General features: G+C 42.0%; 1 protein-coding gene across 1 annotated transcript in view; it reads left to right on the forward strand.

Moving 5' to 3' along the window:
* Positions 1 to 26,764, forward strand: part of LOC146798081 (cytochrome P450 2A13-like) — a 989,478-nt gene that overhangs the window by 935,591 nt on the left and 27,123 nt on the right. The window contains exon 8 of the mRNA XM_085625294.1: positions 7,453 to 7,594. Coding sequence (XP_085481420.1) covers positions 7,453 to 7,594 — 142 coding nt within the window. The remainder of the gene's footprint in view (positions 1 to 7,452; positions 7,595 to 26,764) is intronic.

Consider the following 26,764-nt stretch of genomic DNA (forward strand, 5'->3'; position numbering starts at 1 on the left):
TGGAAGCTCTACCACTGCCGCTTGACATACTAACCCTCCCCGAAGTTAGGATCTATTTGCACCCCTGGATTACATTATCTCGATTGGGTTAGAAAACCCAGTTGTTAGCCCCAATGAGATTCCCAGAGAATTGGAGTGCAGATCTCACTAGTTTATTTTGATTTGTTGTACCCACTCAAAAATGAGTGTTTGACATGTAGACCTTGTCTCGCAGAATCAATTGGGGATAGTGAGTTCTGATCATTGAATCCTGTTATGCTGAGGAAGTTATAACCATTACACTTCTGTTTTTCATTGAAGAGTCAACATTAGAATAACATCTAGTTTTTCCTTTAAGTACCACAAGCATATAGTGTGTAGGAAAGTGGCTCCATTGACATTGGTAGTCCTCACTTTTTGACTGGTGTATGATGTGATATTGAATTAAAGGTCCCCAGTGCCACTTCTCTGTCCTAAAACTGCACCATAACTGGCACATCTTCTGCAACCCCTACAAGTCCCTAGTAAACGGCACCCTGGAACCTAGGACATGGGTACTGGAGTGGGTCCACTAGTGCTGCAGCACAAATTGTGCCACCCTAGTGACCCCACACCAAGACCATGCAAATTGCCATTGTAGGCGACGTGTATTGGTGTGGAGAAAATTGAAGAGTCGACATGGCACTCAGCCCTGTGTGCCATGTCCACAGACACTGCATTAAGTATAAGTAAGTCACCCCTAATTAAGGCCTTACAGCCATAAGGCAGGTTGCACTATTTCCCATATGTGGACATATATGCATGAGCAGAAATGACCCAACAATATATAAGTTTATTCTTGGATATTGTAAGTGTCCAGGAATGTCATAGAGCGTACATAGGCTGGATACTTGTCATTACGAGGTTTCTAGCTCCATGATGGCTTCACTGTACCCTAAGATGTTTGGTACCAAACATCTTATCTTAATAAATCCTCCCTGATGTCAGTGTTGGATTTATTAATAAATGCACACAAGGGACAACTTAGAGGGTCCCCATAAAACCTACCACGCACCAGTGTGGTCTCTGACTAGTCTTAGCCAGGCTGCTACCACCAGACATGCCTCTGATCTCATGAGGTGAGAGCCAGGGCTCTCAGAGGCCACAAACAAAGCCTGCTCTGGGCGGAGATACTTCACGCCTACCACAGGCCGGAATGGCCTGCCTAGGTGGGAAGGACAACTGTCTGGAGCAAGGGGTGGCAATGACCCTATGTCCAATATTTTTGTTGGATAAGTGAAGAAATAAAGAATTACTAACTCTCCTTTCAAAATGTCACAAGATCCTTCATAGAGGTAAATACATTTCAGCTGATCCTGTGGACCACACAGGTAAGAAGGTGCGGCTAAGCTCTCAACCCTAAAGTGGGTGTTTGTTCTGTAAAACAAATACCAAATAACCCCAATGTGATCAGAGTTCTCTTTGAGAGCCTGGGAGTTATTTCTGTTTCTGCTTTGTAACTAATAGGCTTTTCTGGCAGCAGCAAGCAGGAAAATGTGTGTAGATGTCTGTCTTTAAAATGGGGAATCCTCTGAAGAACATTAACTGATAGCCATCAGCCAAAGTCTACTGATGGAGGAGAAAGCTGAGACTCTGCCACCTGAAGCCTGGCACATTGCCCACATGTTGAAGGGACTGACAAATAGCCAGTTTGGCAGATGGGCCATCTACTACTTTTTCATATATTTAGCATCGATCAATGAATAAATCACCCCCTTAGTCCATTTTGTGAATCTTCAAATACTCCTGCATGGCGAGCCTCAACATAAACGTTGAACAGGAATCCGTGTTGCATGATGCCTTCACTGCAAGATCCTGCTGAATACATTTTACTTGAGGTAGACAGCTTTAAGCTGGAAAGACCTGAAAATCTTTCTGCTAAAGATGCCCCTTTCATGTGTAACCCTGGTGCCTTATCCGGTTTTCGTGAAAGTGTCTTGATGCTGAGAAAGAACCACCAAGACTTTCCTGTAAGCCCCAGTTTTTCAGGGCATGCATTTAGGAATGAGTTCTTCAACCATTCAAGGGTCACCCAAAGTCTACTGTGGTTCACTCTCAAAACGCCAGCTGGGCCTTTTCACAAGATGGAACTTGTCTGCTATTTGTTTCCCCGTAGAAGTGTACATGTCAATAGCTGGTTACTCTGGTAGTGCAGGCTGGTTAGGCTAGATTCTAAGTTAGTGCCTGCTGCACTAACCATATGGCTTTGATTCCTAAAATTCCAATAGAGTAACAGAGAATTCTGAAGTGAAGGAGTTTGATTCTGCTCTCAGCTCCATCCACTAAGATCAGTGTAGCTCACTTGACATAAAAGAGATCCCACCAACTTTTATCAACATTTAGAGCTAAGTGTAACAAGATCTATATTAGGCACAAATTATCTAATTATCAATGTATCTATAACCACTAGAGATGTATTTATAACACAACAGATCACATTCGAATCTACCCTCATTTCTTGTGAAAAAGAATGAAATGCACTCCAAAGTAAACAAAATCATAATAATTTAATGTTTGAGTCAGAAATCTTTATTCGGCTGTGTACCAGCCATAAAAGAATACATCATAAAGATAACACATTTCTAATTCAAAAACAATGAAATTAATAGAATTCAAGCATCAAATGGAAGATCCATAAATGAGGGAGCATCTACGAACATAATACTTGTTGGCAACAGTTACAGGTATCATCACTAATCTTTAATCACTGTGGGAATCGATCCCATACTAAGGGATCTTAAGTCCTTTATACGAGTTAAAATAAAATACATAAAAATCTTTTTCCAACAATATCCCGAAGCCGAGCTGCAGAAGAGATATATTTATGAAGCATTAGGCAAATAAATTCATCTTTTAAAAGCTGAAGGTAATACAAAGTGGCCCGACATTTTCTTATATTAAGGAATTTTAAAAGTGGTTTTAAAAAAGCACGCCTCTGATTAATATAAAGTTTACAAAAAAACATAAAATGCAATGAACTCAGGACCGATTCTAAATCACAGGGGCATAAATCCAGTTTGGCGTCAGAATATACATCACATGGGTATTAAACCAGAGAGTGGGAGATGCCAAACCTGAACCCTAATAAGATAATACAATTTAGCATGACTAAAGTAAAAGGAAAGATAAAACTCAGTACCTGGGGAACAATATAGAAGTGAGTGATCAGCAACCTTTTTTTGCCATCTTCCGAGAGTCTCTTGTCAAATCGGAATAAGCTAGGAAATCTCTTTTCAGCTTTGCCCTTGATATTTTGGCAATGTTTCCGGGGTTGTCGAAACAATCCGACAGCATTTTGAGCTAAGTGTAACAAGATCTATATTAGGCACAAATGATCTAATTATCAATGTTTCTATAACCACAAGAGATGTATTTATAACACAACAGTTCACATTCGAATCTACCCTCATTTCTTGTGGAAAAGAATGAAATGCACTCCAAAGTAAACACAATCATAATAATTTCATGTTTATAGATAGATAACCGAAATGAAAAATAATTTTAAAGAGATCTATTCTCACAATTATGGTAAATGTAAATTATTTTTTTGTGTCCCGATATACTGTACTATTACCTAACATATTTTCAAACGTTGTCTTTCATCTGTCTTTGAAACTGAGGGTAGTTTTTATGGTTTCTATCTTCCTGATTTCCTAAATTTCTCTTTCTGTCTCTCTTGCTATCTTTCTCTCTCTCTCTCTCTCTGTCTAGGCCAACTGTGGCATTTTTGAGCTACGTAGTTTTCATTTACTTTATTCCGTAATCCGAGTGAAAAGTGAAATTCAGAACGTTTACTTGGAATTCAGGCCTGTTGTTTTTATAGTTCCCCATTAAAATTAGCAAATTGTGCACATAGAGATTAATGCAGGATATGCATTATACAAACTGATACACTTCTTGTTCCATTTCTTCTTGAATGAATTGAGCAAGAGGTTAAAAAATCTAAGCGAGCAAACTTGGGGATAAGGGATTCCCATGTCGTTTGCATCTACTAATGGGAATGTAAGTAAGTACTACATGGCATTTGAGAATCTTTGCACTCAGATGCTGATGTAATGCATCAACCATGATGAAAAATGCATAGGGAAGGACATTTTGATCCTTTAGCCTTCATAGGTAGTCACAGTCAAGCCTACTGAACAACTTCTCTGCCTTCAAACTAATCATTGTGAACCTGGAATGCTCACAAGGACAACCTCTGATAATGTAAATGTTGTAAGAGTCTTGTGACCAGCTCTGAGGTAAGTTCTTTAAGACAATGTCCTCATCAATTTTTATAGTGAAATGTGTCTATATGACAAACAATGGTGTTTTGCCCACGTTCAACAGAAGCAATATATTGGCCTTGCCCAGGTGTCCCTTTGTCCTTCTGACTAATTGTATCCATATTTAATGCAGTCTGGGCCAATTTCATCTAAAATCAAAGTATATAGTTCTTTCAGAGTCGTCCTCTTGATTTACCATATATCAATTATGGGATAGCTTTCATAATCCCCATATGTTCAGAAGGCTTGTGTAATTCCTTCTTAGCCATTATGCCTAACATCATCAAAATAATGCAGTTAAACAAATGATCTGACCTTGGTATGATATTTAATTGTTTGATCTAGCAATTTTTTTTTTCTGCACAAAACATTTTTTCCTGGATTCTATTTTTGCTGGTATTGGGGCTGTATGACAGTTTTAAGCTATGCTAAGGTGCATGTGCTCTGGCCTTAAAATGGTAGTGGTAACATTGGTGTCACCCAGTTTGTGCATTTATCTGTCCTGTAAGGCAATTATAGATGGTACAGAAAATGCAAATGTGGCATGGATGCTAAATGTCAGATGTGACCTGCACTTTGTTTACACTGCCCATATATATGCCATAAATATATGTCTGCCAAGAGCACTACTGTATTATGGCTGGACTGAAGTTTTAATGAACTGCAGTGACATATTACAGATAAAAGTGTATTTGTCATGTAGGAAAAGCCTTTTTTCAAGCATTCATAAGTCACCACTAAAATGTTTCCTGTAACTTAGTTCATAGGGCACGGTGCTAATATGTAACAATAGGGCACACTACATATTGGGTTTAGGGTGCTGTCACAATAAAATAAAACTTAAAAGCTATTTTACTTTGTAGGCATTGCTTTACCCTTTCCTGAAGAAACCTAGATGAACTCAAAAACGTTATTTCCTATCCTCACAGGTGAAATGCTAGAAAAAGGCATCAAAATATTATAATATCCGATTTAATATTCAAAATCATATTGGATGGTAAAGTCAGAATCCTGATACCAAGTTGAAAAGTACCTTTGTAAAACAGAATGTTATGCTTCTGAGCCGCAGCTGGCATAAAACCAGTTCTGTCGCTCTTCACATCCCCAGCAGTGGGATACCAATCCTTAACTGGGAGAGGTAACCACTCTGGTTCACAGTATATTTGCCTGTCAGCGAGCCCAGGAAGAGCAAATGGTTATTAATGGTTGACCACTTATCAGATGTTAGCTATCTGGGAGTGGAGAGGAACAGCTGGCATAACAAAGGATAGCCTTAGCACTCTCTCGTTTGACTTGTGTATGTCAGGAAGCGCTTCTTTTAATCAATCATAAGACCCTTCCTGAAAGGAAGGCTACAGCCACTGTAGGGAAGAGTATATGTTTCAACTGTGTTAGGGGAGAGGAGAGTTCATCTAAATAGGAGACTAGCTAATGGGAACAAACCAGGTCTTCCCCTTGGCAACTGGAATCTGCTGTCTTGAAACAGGGGTTCCTGTGTAATTTTACAGTAAGGTAAAGAAGTATCCTGGAAAAGAAGAACAACAACTGTGAAGCATTGGTTAGGATTTTTGGTGGTAGAACTACTCCAATCACTTACTAGAAGCACAGGGTGATATCTAGCACCTCAAATTCCAGCTCCTGAGAGGATGCCACCTGAAGAAGAATGCACTACAGACAGAAGCCTCCTGATCCCAGCTGGATGAAGAGCTATCACTAAGGACTCAGGGACTCAAGGAACTTGAAACACAATGGCAACTAGAGACCTGGTTTGCTCTCCAAGTGTAAAGCGGTTGCCCTCTTGTTTGCCTACTTCAGAGAAACAAAAGCAGAATGCCTCCTAGTTCCCAGAAGGTGCAAACTGATCATAAAGAGCTGGATCCTGCACGGCACCTGCCTGGAGAGATACCATGTGCCCAGAGGCCTGCCCTGAGGTGCTTGGAGTTGCAGGCCTGAGCTGAAGGAAGTTTTCCATTACTTTTAAAAAGTTGGGACTCAACCATTTTTCCTCCTTGGAGCACTGGGACAAGGTGCTGAGGCTTGCCCAGTGAGTTGGCACTCAAAGTGCACAAGAAAACTGTGTTCATCCTTTTTAGAACTTATTGCAGCAAAAGTATCTAGCCTCTTAAAGCTCTACTCAGCTACAGCTTCCAGTTTCCCCATTGCAATAATTTGGCATCCAAAAAGTGAATAGGTCCGAAGGTATAATTTTGGACTGGGGCTTGGTAGCAAATGTATCTTACAAAAATACAGATGTATCCCACTTGGAGCTTTTGCACCAAAAAACAATAGTTTCAGGCTAGAGGTATTTCTTGACACCTGCAGTGTGGGACACTTTCCTACTGGAACAGTTTGATTTCCTGTTCAGAGAATGTCAAAAGGCAAACTCTTTGACCAGGATTACCTTATAGGCATATCCAGCCTCTGCTCTATTGCGGTCAGCCTCAAATCTTGTTTAGCAACCAGTTAACCAGGAGCAGTGAGTTTTGATCGGAACATCACCTTTTCTAGGAAATGTTTGCTTTAAACATTCAAACATTCATATCTTTGTTCCTTGTAGCCTATTTGAATGACATTGGTGTCTTTTAGCTCAATAAATGTTTCTCAATTTCTCCAAATTAGTTTTGGAATTTTATTTTGTTTTATTTATTTCTTCAAAATTGTTGGTACTGTTTAAACTTAGCACACACTACATTGGAAATTGCCTGCTGTTTATGTCATAGCTATGAGTGGTTGAGCATAGATTTGCTTTTATTCCAAAGTGGATTTGTTTACTTGGTATTGGTACACCAAGACATTTTAATAACCCATTTCCTCACATTTGGTATAAAAGTTGGTCTAATAGTTTAGAAAATGTTGTATTCCCAATATAGCTGCTCTTTCTTAGACATCAATTTATCAATATTTTACATGTTTTGAACTCTGATTAATCATTGAATGTTCTCTTGTCCCGACATAAAAAATATTGCCCTTCTACTCCTTACAAATAAGGACAGCTTGCTTTGACACCTTCAATCTAAGCCCAAATGTCTTTGAGTTTCAGCCATCCCTGCCCAAATGTTGTACTCTTGATGAAATGCAATGAAATTCTTAAGTTCTTACTTCCTAACAATTGATTGAATAAATTGTACTTAGAAAGTGTATTTTTTTTATTTTATTTTTTGCTTTCCAGGGAACGAATATCTATGGAATGCTGACCACTTCTCTGAATGATCCAAAGTATTTTCCTGACCCAAACAAATTTAGCCCTGGACATTTCCTGGATGAAAATGGACGCTTCAAAAAAGTGGATGCCTCAATTCCTTTCGCATTCGGTACAAGACGTATCTATGTTGAGAAGCTTACTCATCCCCCTTCTCTCCCTTTCACCAAACTTCATTTGATATTCCTTTATACTGTTACTTCCTTAGTGATAGTACATGGTCTCTCCTCCTCTCTCTATGTAGTAGGAGGCAATTGTATTCTCTTTTATTGTGTTTTACAAAACTTTTCAAAGTTAAGGTTGGAGTAATTGATTTAAAAAATCAACTATAGATCCAAGTTTACAGAGCCATTTTAAAATCACAAATTCTGCAATTCTCAAAGTTGCAGGGTATTCAATCGCAAAATGGGTTTTAGGAAAGTGTCAGACCCATTTAGCGTGTTGGAAAATTGGGTTTTGGTACTCCAAATTGAAGTTACGAAAGAGCGTGATTGGGATATTTCCATATTATTGTGATTTGCTGTAGCATATATCAATAGTTTGTGACCAAAATTATGGTTGCAAACCATTACTTACCAACCCCTGAGTTGGGATGGTAAGTGATTTGCAAAGAGGACGATGCCCAGTTGGAAAACCTTCCATGTTGTGAACCGCAGCGTGCTACCCCCCACCCCCCACCCACATCCCTGGATTTTTTTGCAAATGGGAAACTTGTGTTTCTTGAAGCCGTACCTGTTTTTTAAGGAACATGGGCGGCTTAAGGAAAGGTTTTCTATTTGGGAATGCATACACAGGTATGTGGGCCTGCTGTTCCAAGCATTCCATCATCCCAGTGTTTGCAGCCAATCATAGGAACTTGTAATTAGCGATCTGCCAAATTATTATTCATTAAGCAAGTTGTTCTGCAACCCCTGCAAAACGGCATTTTATGGTGCAACCCATTAGTACATAGATTGTATCTCAATATTCAGGGAAGAACTGCAAAAAGCCGGTGGGCAATTTGTGACCACTTTTTGTATCCTGCCCCTTAATATATCTGGCCCTCAGAACAACTCCGGTGCAAGTAAAAAAATATTGGGAGCGTGTCTGCTTTGCTCTATTTTGTAATAATGACAATTATTAAGATACCTAGCTGCTAGGTATGTTGATAATTGTCATTACTACAAAGAAGAGCAAAATAGACACGTGCCTAGCATCCATTAGCTGGTGATAACAGTGAGTGCAAAGCTTATATAATGCAGTAAGAGCTCACACAAAAGTATTGCATACACAGTTTTCTGTGTGTCATTGCTCATTTCTTGCGCACATATACATCTGGCAGAGAAACACTGAAAAGACTGGGCTGTGTGTTGTTTCTTTTAGATCAGTGATCCAAATCTCACAGAGCAGTATGTTCCTGAATGAAGTTTTCAATTCCTTTGAAACGGGGCTGCTAAAAAGTGCAATTTTTCACTTCACACTCACGCTATCCAATACATGTGGGTGCGGAGGAACATTCCCCATTTAAAAATGTTCATAACAGAATGCCCAGGTACTAGGGTTTAAATTATTTCTTCCCTTGGAAGAAAAATTGCCCTTTCATAGTGAAACTTATTTGGACAAAACTCTCAACCTTTTCATGGGATTTACAAACCATCCATTGGCAAATTTCCTAGTTAAAATGGTCCATTGCCGAATACTAAGCTTGCATGTACTGTCAAATACATCATACTATACATAGATTATTATTTTAGAGCACTCCTTATCATGCAACGCTACACCATTAAGCTGACACGATCAAAAACAAACACACAATTACCATGTCTGTTTACTTATTTACGATCTTCCTGTTTTGCCACACTGTACTGTCACGCATACCATCTAACAATGAGTCAAAAAAAAACAAAGATAGAGACTGGAAAATTACACAGACATGCTGGATTCACACACTCACAAAATGGTTTGTCTGGCTCTAAATACCCTTAGTGATGCAGGACACAGGTCATACAGCAGATCTTATGGCAGCATTTCACTGATGTAAATAATGCCAGAAGTGTGAAACTCATGAAAGAATTCTGCAAAGTCTCGAAAAAATGTCACAATGAAGCAGCATGTGTGAGGGAAGGGGAAGCCAGGATTTTGGTGCCCCCTATATTTTCTACTGGTGGCCCTGCCTGCAGTTTATGGTTTATCAACACTCCTTATGTTTCACATTATGAATACACAAATATTAAGCTCGATCTATTTCCCTCTTCATGCCCTTCATCAGGACCTATTTAATGACCTCAAACTTGCAAACAAAAACACAGTGTGGATAATATAGATCAACTTGAGGAATTTCGAATTTAATATACATTAGGATGTAACACGTGCTCAACACAATTCTACACAGCCTATATCGTCCTTCCTTCACTTTTCACATGCTTTGGGCGTGCATGAATATCTCTTCACATTGTTATGTTAAATGCTGTTTCCTCTTTTTATGTAAACACCTCCAAAGTGTGTGGGTGTAGTGGGTCCAAAGAAAAATCCCCAGTGCATCTTAAATTTTACAATTTCCATGCAGTGGGACCTTTGGTTTATTTGATTGAAATCAACAAAATTGTCGTGATGGGTCCAACAGTTATAAAACAACAAACACAATGGCCACCAAGGCCATATGCAGTGGACGCGCGCAGCGGGAGCGCCGACTGAGCGCCGAAGGTGCGCCAAAGGTAAGCCCGTCTGCGCCCGTCCGCGCCTGGCCCGCACCCAGCGCCAGGACCCCTGGCCCCCGCAGACCCCAGCCCACCCGCCGGACGTACGACGCCGCCACCCTCAACGCACTCAACGCCGGCCGAATCCCAGGATGCTACCGAGCCACCCCGAGACGCACCCAAGGACCCTTCTGCTGCAACGCCTGCAAGTTCACCTGCATCCGGACCAGCACTACTCCAGCACCAACCAAGACCAAGACGAGCAACAGCAGCAGCCACCTGAAATGCATCCTGCTCAACACCCGCTCCGTCCACAGACACGCCATCGAGCTCTGGAACCTGCTCGACACAACCTCACCAGACGTCGCCTTCCTCACGGAAACCTGGATGAACGCCTCTTCAGCGCCCGACATCGCCATCGCCATCCCAGAGGGCTACAGGATCATCCGAAGGGACCGCATCAACCAGACCGGAGGAGGCATCGCCATCATCCACAGGAACACCATCCGCATCACGACCAACACCAACGACACCCTCACATCCGTCGAGCACCTGCACTTCCAGGTCCACATCAACCCCAAGACCACCCTCAGAGGCACCCTCATCTACAGACCCCCGGGACCACGCACACAATTCAGCGAAGACATCGCCGACTTCATCAGCCCGCACGCCCTCCTCTCCGCTGACTACATCCTCCTCGGGGACCTCAACTTCCACCTGGAGAACAACAACGACCGCAACACCACCACCCTGCTGGACAACCTCGCAAACCTGGGACTCAAGCAGCTGGTCACCACCCCCACCCACTACGCCAGACACACACTCAACCCCGTCTTCTCATCCAGCAAGGACATCGCCTTCAGCCACGCCACCGGACTCCACTGGACGGACCACAGCTGCGTCCACTTCAGCTTCAGAAGGACCACGATCCACCACCACCAGCAACAGATTGCACGCAGAAGCTGGAACAAGATCACAGCCGACCAGCTCGTGACCTCCCTGAGCATGAACCCTCCCACCAGCGCAACGAACCCAAGCCAGGCGGCCACCAACCTCGCGAAGTGGATCAGCAACTGCGCAGACGACCTCGCCCCTCTGAAGACCCCGCCTAGCAGACCCGGTAGCAAGAAAGCCCCATGGTTCACCGACGAACTCAAGAGCTCCAAGAAGAACTGCCGAGCCCTCGAGAGAACATGGCGCAGAGACCCAACACCGGACAACATGACCGCCCTCAAGCTCGCCACCCGAAAACACCACCAACTCATCCACGCCACCAAGAAAACCGCATTCAAGGAACGACTGGACAACAACGCACACAACAGCAAGGAACTCTACAACATCGTTAAAGAGCTCTTCAACCCCAACGCCGTAAACAACGACATCACCCCTTCGCAAGACCTCTGCAACTCCCTCGCCTCCTACTTCCACAACAAGATCGCGGACATACACAACAGCTTCAGCACTCAACCGACGCACGCCACGACCGAACCACCGCCCCCCACCACCACCCTCCGCGCCTGGACCCCGATCAGCACCGAAGACACCGTCCGTACGATGAACTCCATCCACTCCGGATCTCTTACCGACCCCTGCCCTCACCGCGTCTTCAACAAGGCCGACGCTGTCATCGCACCCCACCTGCGGGACATCATCAACACCTCCTTCGACACCGCTACTTTCCCGGAGAGCTGGAAGCACTCCGAACTAATCGCTCTACTAAAGAAGCCATCAGCCGACCCCACCGACCTCAAGAACTACCGCCCCATCTCGCTGCTCCCGTTTCTTGCAAAAGTCATCGAGAAGTCCGTCAACAAGCAGCTGGCCGCCTTCCTCGAGATGAACGGTTCCCTCGACCTCTCGCAGTCTGGCTTCCGGGCCAACCACAGCACCGAGACCGCCCTGATCGCAGCCACCGATGACATCCGAGCACTGCTTGACAACGGAGAAACAGCAGCCCTCATCCTCCTAGACCTCTCCGCGGCCTTCGACACTGTCTGCCACCGTACACTAGTGCAGCGACTCAGCAACGTCGGAATCCAGGAGAAGGCACTGGAGTGGATCATCTTCTTCTTTGCCGGAAGGACACAGAGAGTCCGCCTCCCACCGTTCAGATCTGAAGCCACCGAAGTCATCTGCAGCGTTCCTCAAGGCTCCTCGCTCAGTCCAACCCTCTTCAACGTCTACATGAGCCCCCTCGCAGACATCGCACACCAGCACAACCTCAACATCATCTCCTACGCCGACGACACCCAGCTGATTCTCTCCCTCACCAACGACCCCGCCACCGCCAGAGCCAACCTTCACGAAGGGATGAAAGAGGTAGCCGAATGGATGAAGAACAGCCGCCTGAAACTGAACTCGGACAAGACGGAAGTCCTCATCCTGGGATCCTCACCCTCCGCCTGGGACGACTCCTGGTGGCCGCCCGCCCTAGGCAGCGCACCCAAACCAACAGACCACGCACGCAACCTGGGCTTCATCCTAGACTCCTCCCTCTCCATGACCAGACAAGTCAACGCCGTCTCCTCGTCGTGCTTCAACATCCTGCGCATGCTACATAAGATCTTCCGGTGGATCCCCACCGAGACCAGGAAGACGGTCACCCAGGCCCTCGTCACCAGCCGTCTGGACTACGGCAACTCCCTCTACGCCGGAACCACCGCCAAACTCCAGAAGAGACTCCAGCGAATCCAGAACGCCTCAGCATGACTCATCCTGGACATCCCCCGTCGCAGCCACATCTCCGGACACCTGAGAGACCTGCACTGGCTCCCGGTCAACAAGAGAATCACCTTCCGACTCCTCACCCACGCACACAAAGCCCTACACAACCAAGGCCCAGGATACCTCAACAGCCGCCTCAACTTCTAGGCTCCCAAACGCCAGCTTCGATCGACCGGCCACGCCCTCGCCGCCGTCCCCCGCATCCGAAGAGCCACCACAGGGGGACGGTCCTTCTCCTACCTCGCCGCCAAGACATGGAACTCCCTCCCGACCCACCTCCGCCTGACCCAGGACCACCTCGCCTTCAGGAAGCAACTCAAGACCTGGCTGTTCGAGCAGTAGCGGACCCCCCTCCCCCAGCGCCTTGAGATCCTCTGGGTGAGTAGTGCGCTATATAAATGCTTTGATTGATTTATTGATATGACAGTGTGTTAACTAACAGATAGGTACAAATAAATATGAGAATGGTGATGCTTTCCTAAACATTTTATGAACAGAATGGGAGTAGCTTAAGTTCTGGATTATTTAAAGAGCACTGCAAACCATCAACAGCTATAAAACATAAAGGGGTATATTCACAAGAACGTGCGATAACTATCGCCAACGTCAGTCATCACCAGAAAAGTTAACGCCGCTTAACCCTGTATTTCATCGCCATGTTAGCGTGGTATTATCAAGCCCACGCTACATGGTGATAAAAACAAGAAACGGCGGAGAAAACAGCTGATAATATTATTGTGATGGCGATAGTAATTCCGGCGTTAGCTGGCGATACCTGGGAATCGGTACACCAGCGCCAGAAAAGTACCATCTTCACTCCAGGCAATGTTGCCATGAGAACATGCCCCACACTATTTTCAATAACATTCTAGGCTTGCGTCCTTTCCATGTACCGCCATCTGAATTCATATTCAGTTCACATCAAGTGCTGGCATTAGAGTGGATCTTCGCAGTCAGGCGGCAGGGAAAGGGCAGGAGGGCAGGATCGCTGCTCTGGGTCTGGTGGGAATGGACTTCCCCTGACAGCAGCACAGAGGTCCTTTTAGGAAATGGGTAGGAATGTCGGTCACAAAAAACAAGCCCGGTTCAAGCTCTGTGATGCCTGCTTGCTCTTTAATGGTAGGCGCGTTATTATTCTCACATTTCCAGCCTGGTCAAGTTTCACCTGAAATGCTATACACTGGGATATTCACTGATTTCCATGTTACCATGTTATTCAGTGGAGGTCTGTGTTCTAGCTTTGGCGTCACCCAGGGCCGGTATGTGTATGTCCGAGGGGGGCGGGGGTGGGGGCTGGGGGTGGTAGCGGTGGGTGTTGTGGCCCTCATGTGTATCGGGGCTGCATTATCATTGTCTACATGGCAACTGTGGGTCCTCAGATGTGGCTCTTGACTGGGCTCCCTTTCATGCTGTGGGTAGTCGTCCTGCTTAGCACCAGCAAAAGGCAGGTGTAAAGTCCCTGGTGCTACTGCGGCTTATCACCTGTTTTTGGTTTGCTTCACAGATGAGGCAGTTCGTTGTGAATGTGGTGTTGTGTTTTTTTTGTTTGGTTTTACACGGGAACGCCTACTCTGCATCTCTTTAGTGTTAGTTGGTGGTGTCCACCGTGGAGAAAAATTTTGGAGCAGTTATTGCGGGAATACTTGCAATGTCTGCAGCTTGTGAATGGGGTGTTAAATCTATCTCCACTTTTGATGCGTTAATATGTAGATAAATCGGAGATAAGTCCTTGTGAATATGGCCCTGAGTTTCCTGCACCAGTTGTTTTGCTCAGTGCTCCTCACTTTATTCACGTCTCATGGTTGCTAAATTGTAAAAAAATGACATGATTAGTAAAGGACTTATTAAATGACTTCACTAAAGTTAGTGGGGAAGCTGAATTGACACAATGGAGTTGGGTACCGGGTACATTGAATGGTCATAAAGGAAATAAAAAACTCCCTATGCTGCAGATGTAGTTTTAAATTAAATTCTCTAATGATTCACAATCCTAAGATAATTTGCCTTCAGGAAACATGGTGTTGTACATATTTTAGTTTTCAGAAATTTTGTATTTTGCTGTGTTGCGAAACCCTCAGGAAAGGGTCACGCAAGTGGGGGCTTAGCGATCCTACTCAGTAATAGTATAAATTGGAACCCTCTGGACTTTATTCATTCTTCACAACTTTGCATGTGTTTAAAACTGACTTTGGATAATGTAACACAAGGTAAGCATTCATCTCTCTTATTGGCAAACATATACATTCCTCCTGGTAGGGCATGACTCTATTTTTTCTTTTGTACATAGAATCAGTATTTCTGAAGATTGCACCCGGATACTTTTGTTAGGTGATTATAATGCCAAAATCTCCAACTGCTCCTCGTGGGCCTTTAGTAACTAAGATCTGGAAGATGCATAGTCCATCCCTGAAATTTTGCTGTCTGCTCAAACCCGATCGGATAAGAAAGGATTGAGTCTGTTGAACTGTTTGAGAACTAATGATTAAGCTATACTAATTGGGAGATTTCCAGAGGACTCTCCCACATCCTATACATTCCATGCTGCCTGGGGGCAGTCATGAATAGACTGGTGGTATCATATCAAACCTTTGGAGCATGTACTCAGTTCAAAATCCTGGGTACTGATCTGAGTGACCATAGTATTTTATCAGTAGATGTTAATTTGGAGTTTAAGGAGCCCATTAGCATGTTGGGTGGATCGCCACCGCCCGCATGGCGGTGGCGATCCTCCCGACATATGTGCCTGCTGGCATGTCAATTCCCCCCGCCATATACCTATGGCGGGGGGACCCGGCGGACGGAAAGACCGTTTTCCGCCAGTAGGCAATCCGCCTGATTGCCTACCGGGCGGAAAAGCAGCTAATATGGTGGCGGTGTCTGGTAGACACCGCCATCCGGCCATTGGGTAGCGGGCCCCCAGGGATTCTGGGGGGTGTGGGGTGCACATGGGGGGTACCTATGGAACCCCCCTGGAGCTACCCCCCTGCAGTTCAATGCACAACATGGCAGGCACCGAGCCGTGCCTGCCACGTTGTGCATAGAACTGCACGACATGCCTTTTTGGCATTGCGGCGGGCGGTGCTGAGAGCACCGCCCACCGCAATGTCAAGAATGCAGGATCCGCCCACCATCCTAATGATGTACAGAGTTGCCTGATCGTTGGAATTTGAGAAATGATACGATTAATTTTAATAGAACAAATTGGCTAGCCTTTGTGGATAATACAGATCTGATAAGCCTTGGGAGGTATGTTAAAAATTCGAGTTCTGTCTCTGGTCAGGCAAATCAAATTAATTGGTTTGAGAAGCATCTGGCTCAATTTAGATTAAGTGTTACTTCACGAAATGTAAAAAAATGAAATCAGGAATTGAATGCTTTAATAAGGGACCAGTTTAAGCAGGCCTCATTGTCTAGGCAAAGGTAAATTAATAGATTAAAAAGAGTAAGAACTAGACTTAAGGCTGTTGAATGCAGGGGGTGGAGGACTCAAAATGGATTAAAGTGCGAGAGGCTGCACGCTCTGGGGACTCACGTAAATATTGGACCCTAATCGCTGAATTCTGCAATTCTAGAACTAAGGCAGAAACCCTTTTTATATCTGACACAGAATGGATCCAATATATTTCACCGCTATACGCTCTAAATACTGGGAGGAGTTTTAATTTGGAGTCAATCCAAGAGCACTCTTTGCCGAATATTTATGGCCCTCCTTCATGTCGGGAAATAGAGAGTTTTATTAAAGCGGTACGGTACGCTGGTGCAATGGGCCCGGATGACATCCCAATAGCCATCATTAAACAAGACAGCCAGTAATGGGCTCATTTTCTTTTCCCAATGTTTTCATACCGCTATTCTTATGGAATTGTTCCGCCCTCCTGGAGAGGAAGTATTGTGGTCCCATTATATAAAAAGGGCCCTAAGATTTCTCGCACCAGTTTCAGGCAGATTTCCTTATTAGATGCAATGGGAAAATTGTTTGCTAAGAGTGTACTTATTCATCTGCAGGATTGGGCATTTGGTAATGATCTTGTACCTGCAGAACAAGCTGGATTTCGTAAACACCGTGACATCTTGGATAATATCACCGTTTTACAAACTCTGTTAGAAAAATATCCAATGGGTAAAGGGATGAGCTTATATGCTGCCTTTATAGATTTCTTCACGGCCTTCGACCGGGTTGACCGGGGGAGTTGTGGAGGAAACTAGCTGAAATGGGGATTCCAGTCCAATTACTAATATTAATCATCGCACTACATACCGTTACATGGATGCAGGTGTTGATGGGAGGTAACAAAGGCCTGTCAAGTAAAGTGGTAATGCATAACAGGTGAAGCAAGGGTGCCTATTGGCACCTCTCCTTTTTTCTTTCTACATCAGTGATCTGCCGAGCCAGGTAGGGCAGTGTAATGCAGATTCGCCTAAACCAGGCCCCTTGGAATTGGGTTGTCTACTTTATGCAGATGATGCTATCCTACTGGATTTGACTCTGATAGGATTGCAAAGGCAACTTAATGAGTTAGTTCATTTCTCTGATTATCTCTTTTTAAAATTCAATATTGTAAAAAGTATAGTTATGGTTTTCAGGGCTCGGGGATGTAAGGTTAAGAAAAATCTACATTGGTTTCTGGTGAAAAATAAACTTGAGGTTGTGAAGCAGTACCTGTATTTGGGAAGAATCTTCTCGAGCAAGTGCTCTAGCATTGACCACATTTACCAGTGCAGAAGTAAAGCAATATCCCAGGCATCTGCCTTGGTAGGCTATATAAATGTTGCGGGCAAAGGCATTTTGCACATGTTTTATCTGTTTATAAAATTAAAATTCCTCCATCTCTGAGCTATGCATGTGAATCAGTGGATGCACAGCAGTGGGATTTATTTGAGAAGGTAGAAGGGCGCATTTGAACAATGTAGCCAGAATACTCAGCCCTTCAGCTGGAATTTGACTTTCTCTCAACTCATGTGTTTGCCATGGCTGCGAGTTTAAGATGGGGCCATACTTTTTTGGAAAATGACAAAAATCCAATTCGGGTTGCATTAAGGCATGACATTTTTCCTAGTTTAAAGGGGAAAAGTATTGTTTTCAGAAATTATGAAAAAGACCAAAATGTATTTGAAACTGATCCTAGTGGCCCTTAGCCACAATTGTACCGAAAACTCTAATTAAGAAATCAATTTATAAAGTTAGTCGCAAAAGAGATACATTATTGTGTACAGGGCAATTGAAAAACAATTTAATAGTCGGGAGTTGTATGGAGAAAAAACCACAACCATACATTTTATGGAATCTCCCCTATGGAGTACGTAGAACCATCTTGCTGTTAAGGATGAATCTCCTCCCATTAAGAATTATAACAGGGGCGTGGGAGGGACTATCAAGGGAGAAAATACTTTGTGATCTATGTGGAAGCTGGGTGCAAGATCTAAATCATGTTTTATTTGTTTGTCCACTCACTACAACAATTATGAAGTTGTTTATCAAGACCTGTATTTCTAAAGAATAACATTACTACAGCAGAGGAGGCCCGTAATTGTCTTTCAGCCCGCCGTCTAAATTAGTGTGTTTTAAAGTCTTCAGTTTTTTAAAACAATTTCTAAACATTTTTTAAATAATAGTATTATGTTGTTTTCATCTCTGTTAAATTAAATATGCTTGTCCATAAAGATGGGTAGCGTATTTTGCACATTACAAAACCGAGTTTAGGCCAAGATGTAGACTATGTAATACTTGTACTCCCCCACTATATGTTTAGTTCTGATAGGTCATATTTGAGTGTTGCACACTCTATTGAATTACAAATGGATATAAAGAAAGATGTTAGAATATTGTTTTGGGATATGGTATACAGTAGTTTTTTTCTATTTCATAAGTGATTGAGTAATGTCCTTATTTATGTGTACTTGCACTTTATATATTAGGTGATGTGCCTTTTCCTAAATAATGACCCCTATTTTTTTTGTATAACTGTTGTGCTCTTGTTTGTATCTTAGTCTGGTATTAACATGAGGATGATTTGATATATTGAAATTTCTTCTTTTTACTTGTATACCTTTTATTTAAAACCAAAAGGAAACAGCTCAACTCCACAAACACAAGAGTGTTTGTGTCGCACCTCTCTCGAGACTCCTCCTGTCTACCCTCCTACAATTCAAATTAATAGATAAGCTATTTAGCTAACGCGGTGTGCAACTCCCCTACCCCCGCTGTTCCCAAGGGGTGATCCACAAGATCAATACAAACTTAAACCCACTCTGAGTTGCACCACCTTGCACAATCAACAAAGACAATAATTATATAACTGTCCATCCGATAGTTTGTATTATTCAGATTTTCTTTATTCTTCTTTCAATTTTCACAATTCATCAGGCAGCCAACGCGTTTCGTTCTTATAGAAAGAACTTCATCAGGGCAATATTTTTAGTGGCAGTTGTTTGATAATAGATGAAACCTTGTTGCCAGGTAATGAGATTTCAAACTTTCCTGGCACTTCCTTGTATATGCAAAACTCCAATGGTCATTCACAGCTGCTCTGCCTATTGTAAATCAAGGCTTAGCTGGTCCCTTTGAAATCGCAACTCTATACTAATAAATGGCTACTGTGCCCGCGGCTGAGTAAATCGAAGTGGCCAGCAGTGTATGCGCTCAGGTGCTCCAAAACAAATATAGTAAAAAAATAAAGTATACCTTTTATGTGGAACTCATTCGAGTTCTGAATCATAAATAAAAATTGAATTGAGAATTGAGACTTAACGGATCTGCTAAAACTGTGAAAGGCGCCAGCGCAGGGAAGAGGGTGTCGCAGGGGTGATCTTGAAAAAAATATTAAGCCACCTGTGGAGCTAGTAAAAAACATTTCTTCCATGAGCCCAACCAGTCAGCCCAAGAGACTATATACAAGTTCTTTACTGTAGCAGGCGTTATGGATGCACAAAGGGCCTCACACAAGTGACAAGAAAAACAGACAGTATACCAAATAAACTTATGCAGTCATTCATGGACTGAGAACAAGGAAAATAAAAGTAAGAAATATCAAGTGCCTCCTGATGAGTATAAGCTGGGAATCTACAGAGGAACTCCAATAGATTCTTCCCCATCAGACTCTTCTCTAATGCAAATCTCCCTGGAGGTCCCTGACGCTCTCACATACATGGAAAACCAACCAATCAAATTTGTATATTGAGACCTAGGTCTTAAAACAATCACACCAAAAAAAAAATCTTAGTAAGTGTTCCATAAAACTGATAAAACAGTTGTTCAAGATAAAACAAATTCATAAAATCAAATTCATTAATTATTCTACATGATGTACATTACTAGGGTCTTTACTAAAACTTCACAGATAATATACATCTGCCCAGTGCACGTTCTATCAAAAGCCCTCATATCCAGTAAGAAGGTGGCTGCTTGCCGCCTCTACCTAACATAGTATTTCATTATGATTGGTCGCAATAATGCTTTCCACTCTTCTAAAAACCAAAGACAATCTAATAAAATAAGCATTAAATCATGTTTCATTGGTATGCCAAGCTTACAAATATTATCGCTGACTAGATAAATCCACTGAACACGTGAAGTTAAAACTGAGTTAACACTGGATCTAAGTTTTTAGAGGTCCAATCTTATAACATACATTATATAGGGTTTCTAGATGAGGGAATGTTTCCTGTTCCATTCCTCAAGGTTATTAGAGAAGATACAGGTTTCTTATCTTTTGAAAATCTCAGATCGTCCCCCCTTGTCGTGTTTTTTGTCAGCCTTCCAAGGTCATCCCTGCTAATTCTTGTTGTGCCTTGCGTATAATCTCTTATTGGTAATCTGTTAAAAAGATCATCAAACCTTGCCCTACCAGATTTTGCCCATTTTAAATCACTGTTCGTAATATCCTTTTTGCCTAAAGTTGAGATTTTTGGGGACTCACCCTGGTCTATTTTCATCCAGAATTTGAGCAACTCCCCAAAAGCCTATTAACTCCATGCCGTTAGTCCAGTCTCCATCCTGGTGGCTTAGACCATAGAGGAGGGTGGCAGGGACAGTACTCTTTTTAAAAATCTACCCTCCTTAAGATCACAGTTTATTTTTCACTTAAGCAGAGCACCTTACCTCAGAATTCGAATTGTTGCTGAATCATGGCTTGATAGTCTTTCGGAGGGCTCTCCATGAACTTGACTAGATTTCTGTGGTCCTCCCATAATGGATTCTTCATGAATTGCATCCCCAAATAATTATATCTACTAGCAACCTCAATTTCAGTATTTTCAAGGAGCCACTTAAACTTGACCTTCTTTTTCCCAAATGGTGCACTTTGGTTTTCTCCAGGTTTATTATAATTTTTCTTTTTTGCTAAAATATGAGTAGACATATAATTTTCTTTGCAGTCCAGTTTCTGTCAATTTCATGATGACCAAATTGTTTGCAAAAAGGAGGCAACTAATCTGACTACCATTCATAATAGGGTTAAACCTGTTTGATATACCTAATATTGTTGCCTAAAAATAAAGAGAATAACAGCGGAGCCAAAACACAACATTGCCTAAGGCCATTCTTGATGTATTTTCTCCGTGAGAGAGACTCTTTGGTGCCCATTCCTACATTCCAACTTATGCCAAATTTTATCTATGTATTTCTTGTAAAATCAAGAGTAGGCCATGGAGTATTTCATAATGTCTCATGGCTTCTCATAGTAGGGCACTATCGACCATATCGAAAGCCGAGATGAAGTCCCCAAAACAACAATATAAACCTCCTCTTTTATCCATTTTTTGGAATGGACAAAAGACTAATGCAGTGATCTGCTGTGGAGTGGCCCGCCTTGAAACAACCTTGATTCATAGGGACTATCGATTTTGATTCTGCCCGCTCTTTCAGTATCCCCAAATGAATTTTCGGAAAAAAATTCCCACCTACGTCTAACATGCTTATTTGCTTATAATTTTGAGGGGTGAAGCATCTCCTATTTTATATATGGGTTTGATCACTGCTCCCTTTCAACAATCTGGAAATATTCCTGTCTTTAAACATTTTTGAACAATGGATAAAACAGACTAGTCTGCCAATCAATGTTTGTTTTCATTGTTACCACTGGTAAATTATTGAAGCGGGATGCTATTGTAAGTTTTTGTGAGGATATAGTGTTACTAACCATTCCTAAAGAGAACTGCTTTCTTATTTCATCATCTATATTAAATGTGGTTGGTCAAGGGCTCTTCATAGCTCCCTTATTATATTGTACCTCTAAATATAAAACCCATGCATCTTCTCCCACCAAACTTCTCAGCTTTCCCTCTTCCTTCCCTAAACCACATTGCACCCACTCCCAAAATCTCTTAATAGTACATGGATTTCCAACAATTTTTATGATAAATCCTTTTTTGCTACCTATCAACCCATAAAACCCTTCCCAAGGAGAACCTTGTATATTTTTCAACGTTTCTAATACACTTTTTAAGGCACCTGCATTTGCCATCAAACCACAAATGTATATTTCCCTTCTTAAACAATTTCCCATTTATCTAATTATTTATTACCTTTATATTAATCTTGAAACATGTTACCACTTGTTTAATTATATATTTAAACCGACTGATGAATTTTATAGCTATCTCTTCTTCACAGATTGCCTTATACTCTTGCTGAAGATTTTTTAACGGGTTTCGATGTTTTAGTGTTATCCTTGTTCTAAGTGACATATTTTTAGAGGGAGGGCTTCTCTCTTTTTTGGTGAGTTCACCTATTTATCATTGTATGAAAGATAGTGTTCACTATCTTCAAATTGTAGTACTTCAAACTGTTCAAGATTATTATAGGCCCAAGCATATACAAACGCATAATCAATGGGGAAATTCTGATTACCATACAAAAACCTTTTCCTTGCCTGGACATCCATGAGTATATTTGCCTGTTTAAATTAATTAGACCATTTAAGGAAAATTAGTTTAACAATGAAGTATCCCACAGGGTTACAGCACTTTCAGAATCATTACTAGGACTTATGTTAAGTACAAACAACATTATTCATATATTAAATCAATCTTACAAGGGGTTTGTCTATGGCTACTATCGCTTAACAATATAAGCAGGCACTGCAAATACAATGAGATTTTTATCTGATTATCCTTAAAGATTTCCATTTCAGCATCATAAACAGTTGAACCCCTTTTTTAAATACAAATTAATAAAAAAAACACTTAGAACCTGTCTCCTCATTATACCGATGTACACCACATTATAGTTTCCAATTGCTCCTAATACTGATTTCCCATACCTTAGAGGCGACCTTTATTGATATTAAATTTAGGATAACATCTGAGGGTCGACTTGAGGTATTATTTGTTGCTCTCTGTGATAATTGCAAGAGACCATCTATCTGTGGGGGTTCCAGGTATAACCATGTTTCCAGTAAGCACTGGACCACATACAGATCAGTTATCTGTTTAAAGGGCTGTTGTTTCATAGGATTCTTAATTCCATGGATATTCCAGGAGAGCATGATAATTCTGTGATTTGAACCCAGTCCCTAGTCTACATCATTTGGGTCATTCATATCCTCCCTATCTTCCTGCTCCAACCTCAGGCAAGCATACCTATTTAGGTCTAATCTTTTCTGCCCCTCACCACTACATCTTTCATGAGGTAAAGTAATCCTCATTGTACCTTTCCTATAATTTATTATGGGCCTAGTATCCTGCTGAGCACCATGGTAGTACAGTATAAATTGATGCTCTATTAGGCGGCCATGTCATTGTAAAAAGCCATGCAGTGAGTTTATATACTTCAGAGTTCCACTTCTTCTGATACAAATGTTATTCTTTGAGATATTATCATTTCTTTTTCTGTTTTAGCAGGGTATCTCTGGCTAGTACAGAGACCAGTAAAATGTTTGTCACCTCTGCACCTAATTTGTTTTGCACAATGCCCACTTGCATTATGCCATTAGATGCTATTAAGTGGAGGCGAAGAAACTTTGAAAATATCTGGAGCAGCATTGACTAATTAAGCCGATTTTATTTTCTATTCCTTTTACTCCTTTTGCTTTTTTGGTCAGGCTCCACAAATACCCATAAACTGTTTAATTCCTTACTGCATTTTTCTATATTGCACTTTTGTGCCCTATAGTCTGTTACCTATTGGGGGTTTGATATTTCTCTCTGGTGCAATATCTTCAGTAATGTATTGAGGGTCTAGAATGGTCTCCCTTTTTCCATTTTCATCCCCTCTTCTCCCTTCTCTCAACCGGCCTATTCACACATTGCTATTTCTCAATCCCTCTTAACCATTCCCTCATATTGTCATATCAATCTTTAGTGCTTTTATTTTTTTATTTTCCATTCTTTTCTTTTTCCTTCTTTTATTCTCTTTCCATGTCTTAGTCTCCCCAAGATAGTGTTTTAGTATGTGGGATAACATTCCTGGCTTCTTATTAGCATCGAATATTTGGATATTCACACAGAGAATAATACTTAATTGGTAGATGTTACTCCCCCTCTCTCTTTTCCAGTCTAGGATTATCTTTACTCTTTCCATCAGTCCTACCAAACTCTGCATACAACTATTTACTTATTGCAATTTAAAGGCTATAGCTATAAGGATTTATGTATTTTTTAAAGTATCAGTATTCAAAACTAGAGCCTGGATGCGATGATGCCTTGCAAAGTCTTTTGCATTAAAACAATTATGTCCAGCATGGAGGAGGGTGTGCTAGTTATACTCACGTTGGTCAATGTAGATGTATTAATCACCTTCCCTTGCTTCTCTGAGGTAGAGGTTTGGGCCTTCTTTGTCATTTAACAAGCATCTTGGTGACGAAAGTCTTTCTTAATGATCTACACTTTGGTTCTCCCATAAAATACCAAAATATTTGTCAATATTTTCCTTTATATAACATTGTGGGCTTCTCCTGGTTGACTCATTTAACAGACACAGCATTGATCAGAGTCTAGGTTCTAACCTCTGTACACCTTACCCTATTATATCTTGTATTTCTGCAAAAAGGACATTGAAGAGGCATACTCAGTCCTCTGGGCGGAAAGTGATAGATTCAGGACTTTCATCCCTTGCAGCCTTATTCCTAAAAAGCTTTCCCACAAAATATTTTATAGATTTTACCAACTGTGAAGCCTTGGGTGATTCTGCCTCAACAAATATTACTTTACGTGGGTCACTAGGCGCCTCTGACTCCCTTCTTTCTGTGCTAACCGCGGGGGCATTTTCAGACAGGAACTGACCAGATTAATTATGCAGCTCTTTATCTTTCCTCATATTGTGGAACACAACTGTTCTACTGGACCTTCCTGACTTTCTCAATGGCATTTTATTGATTTGGCTTATTTAAATACAGGATATTGAGGGTGTAGGCCTTTTTCCCCACTCTTCCAAACTAATACATACCCTTCTCTCCACTTGGAAGTCAACGGTGCTTTTTAACTGTACAGCTTCCAAGCTCGGGTACTAGGAATCCAATAGGGTAAATACTTTTGTCATTTGAAATTCAAGAGGAGGTGTTTGTAGACCTGCACCACTGTTAGATTATAACCATACACTTAAGTATTCTTGATCAGTAAATCACTTGCAGACTTATCTCTTGAGCCGCCACCTCCACCAGAGAATCTAATCAAAATGTTGAAAGCTGTATTATAATCACTAAAATGATCAATATCCTATAAGTGCTAGCATGCAGGACGGTCCTACTTGACCAAAAATACAGGCAGATTTGCTGTTTCAAATTTCAAACTCCCGAGTGAAGTCAATCATTTCTGACCAAATTAAACATCAAGTAGCACATAGAAACCATGCCTACTTTTCCGAAAACACTGTCACCTTGTGTTCTTGCTATACAATATTCGTCTCTACACCTAGTGGCAGAGGCCATGCTTACCTTTCCGTAAAAATTGTGTTCTTACTGTACAATGCTCATTGCTGCACCTAGAGGTGGGACGGGCCTCACTACCAAACTACCGCATGTCTAGCCCCACTCCAGTTCACTGGAGTGGGCAGACGCAGCTACGACAATAACCCCAGCAACGTCCCTGGTAAGGGAACAGCTTACACTCGGTACCACCACAGCTATGCGAACCTCAGCAGCTTGCTCCCTGCATGACATGACACTTTGAGAGAGAAAGCAACTGGTTCTGAACCTGTAAATATCCAAGCAGGAAAAATGGGGCCAGCGATCCTCGCATGCCATCAGAGGTACCTGTTTACTGGCATCCTCGGGTCCATACTAGGCACCTGTGTGAGGCTTAAGGCATGCAGGTTTGTGACTTTGCATGCTCAAATGTGAGCTCAAACACATTGGCTGTCATCTGAGCGAGCACAGATGACTGTGCTTCTGGTGCCAGAATTGCATTAGACACAATTCTAAGGCAGGCCCAAGCACAGCATTTCATCGAAAACCAGGAGAATCAATAAATAAAACCATTCTGTAATGGAAAGCACTGGTTCATTTCAAGGAGGCTGCCCTCAAAAGCTTTATCAGAAAAACATGGGCTCATCGGAGGCTACCTGTCATACCATCTATTCAGTGAAATCCCAATGGCCTGTCAGTACATAATGATATGGTATGGGGACTGGTTATCCCTGATCTGCAGGAATATGCTCACTCTACTCTGGAGGCCTCAGGCACAAGTAGCAACCAATTTAAACAAGTGCCATGCTCTAACACATATAGCCTACTTGACTCAGTACTCAATACTAAAGTAAGAGCCATTCCTAGGCAAGACCAGACTTATGAGCTTGGTGATCTGGCAAGGCAGGTATTTCCAGGTGTTATGAGCAGAAACATGTGAGACCTACCGGGCATATCATTCATTAACCTATACCAATAAAGCTATATTTAAAAGCAACTCAAGGAGTAATAAAAGGTCTCAAATTGAGAAAAGTACCAAGATGG

This window comes from Triturus cristatus, chromosome 9, assembly GCF_964204655.1.
Source record: "Triturus cristatus chromosome 9, aTriCri1.1, whole genome shotgun sequence".
In the NCBI taxonomy this organism is placed as follows: domain Eukaryota; kingdom Metazoa; phylum Chordata; class Amphibia; order Caudata; family Salamandridae; genus Triturus; species Triturus cristatus.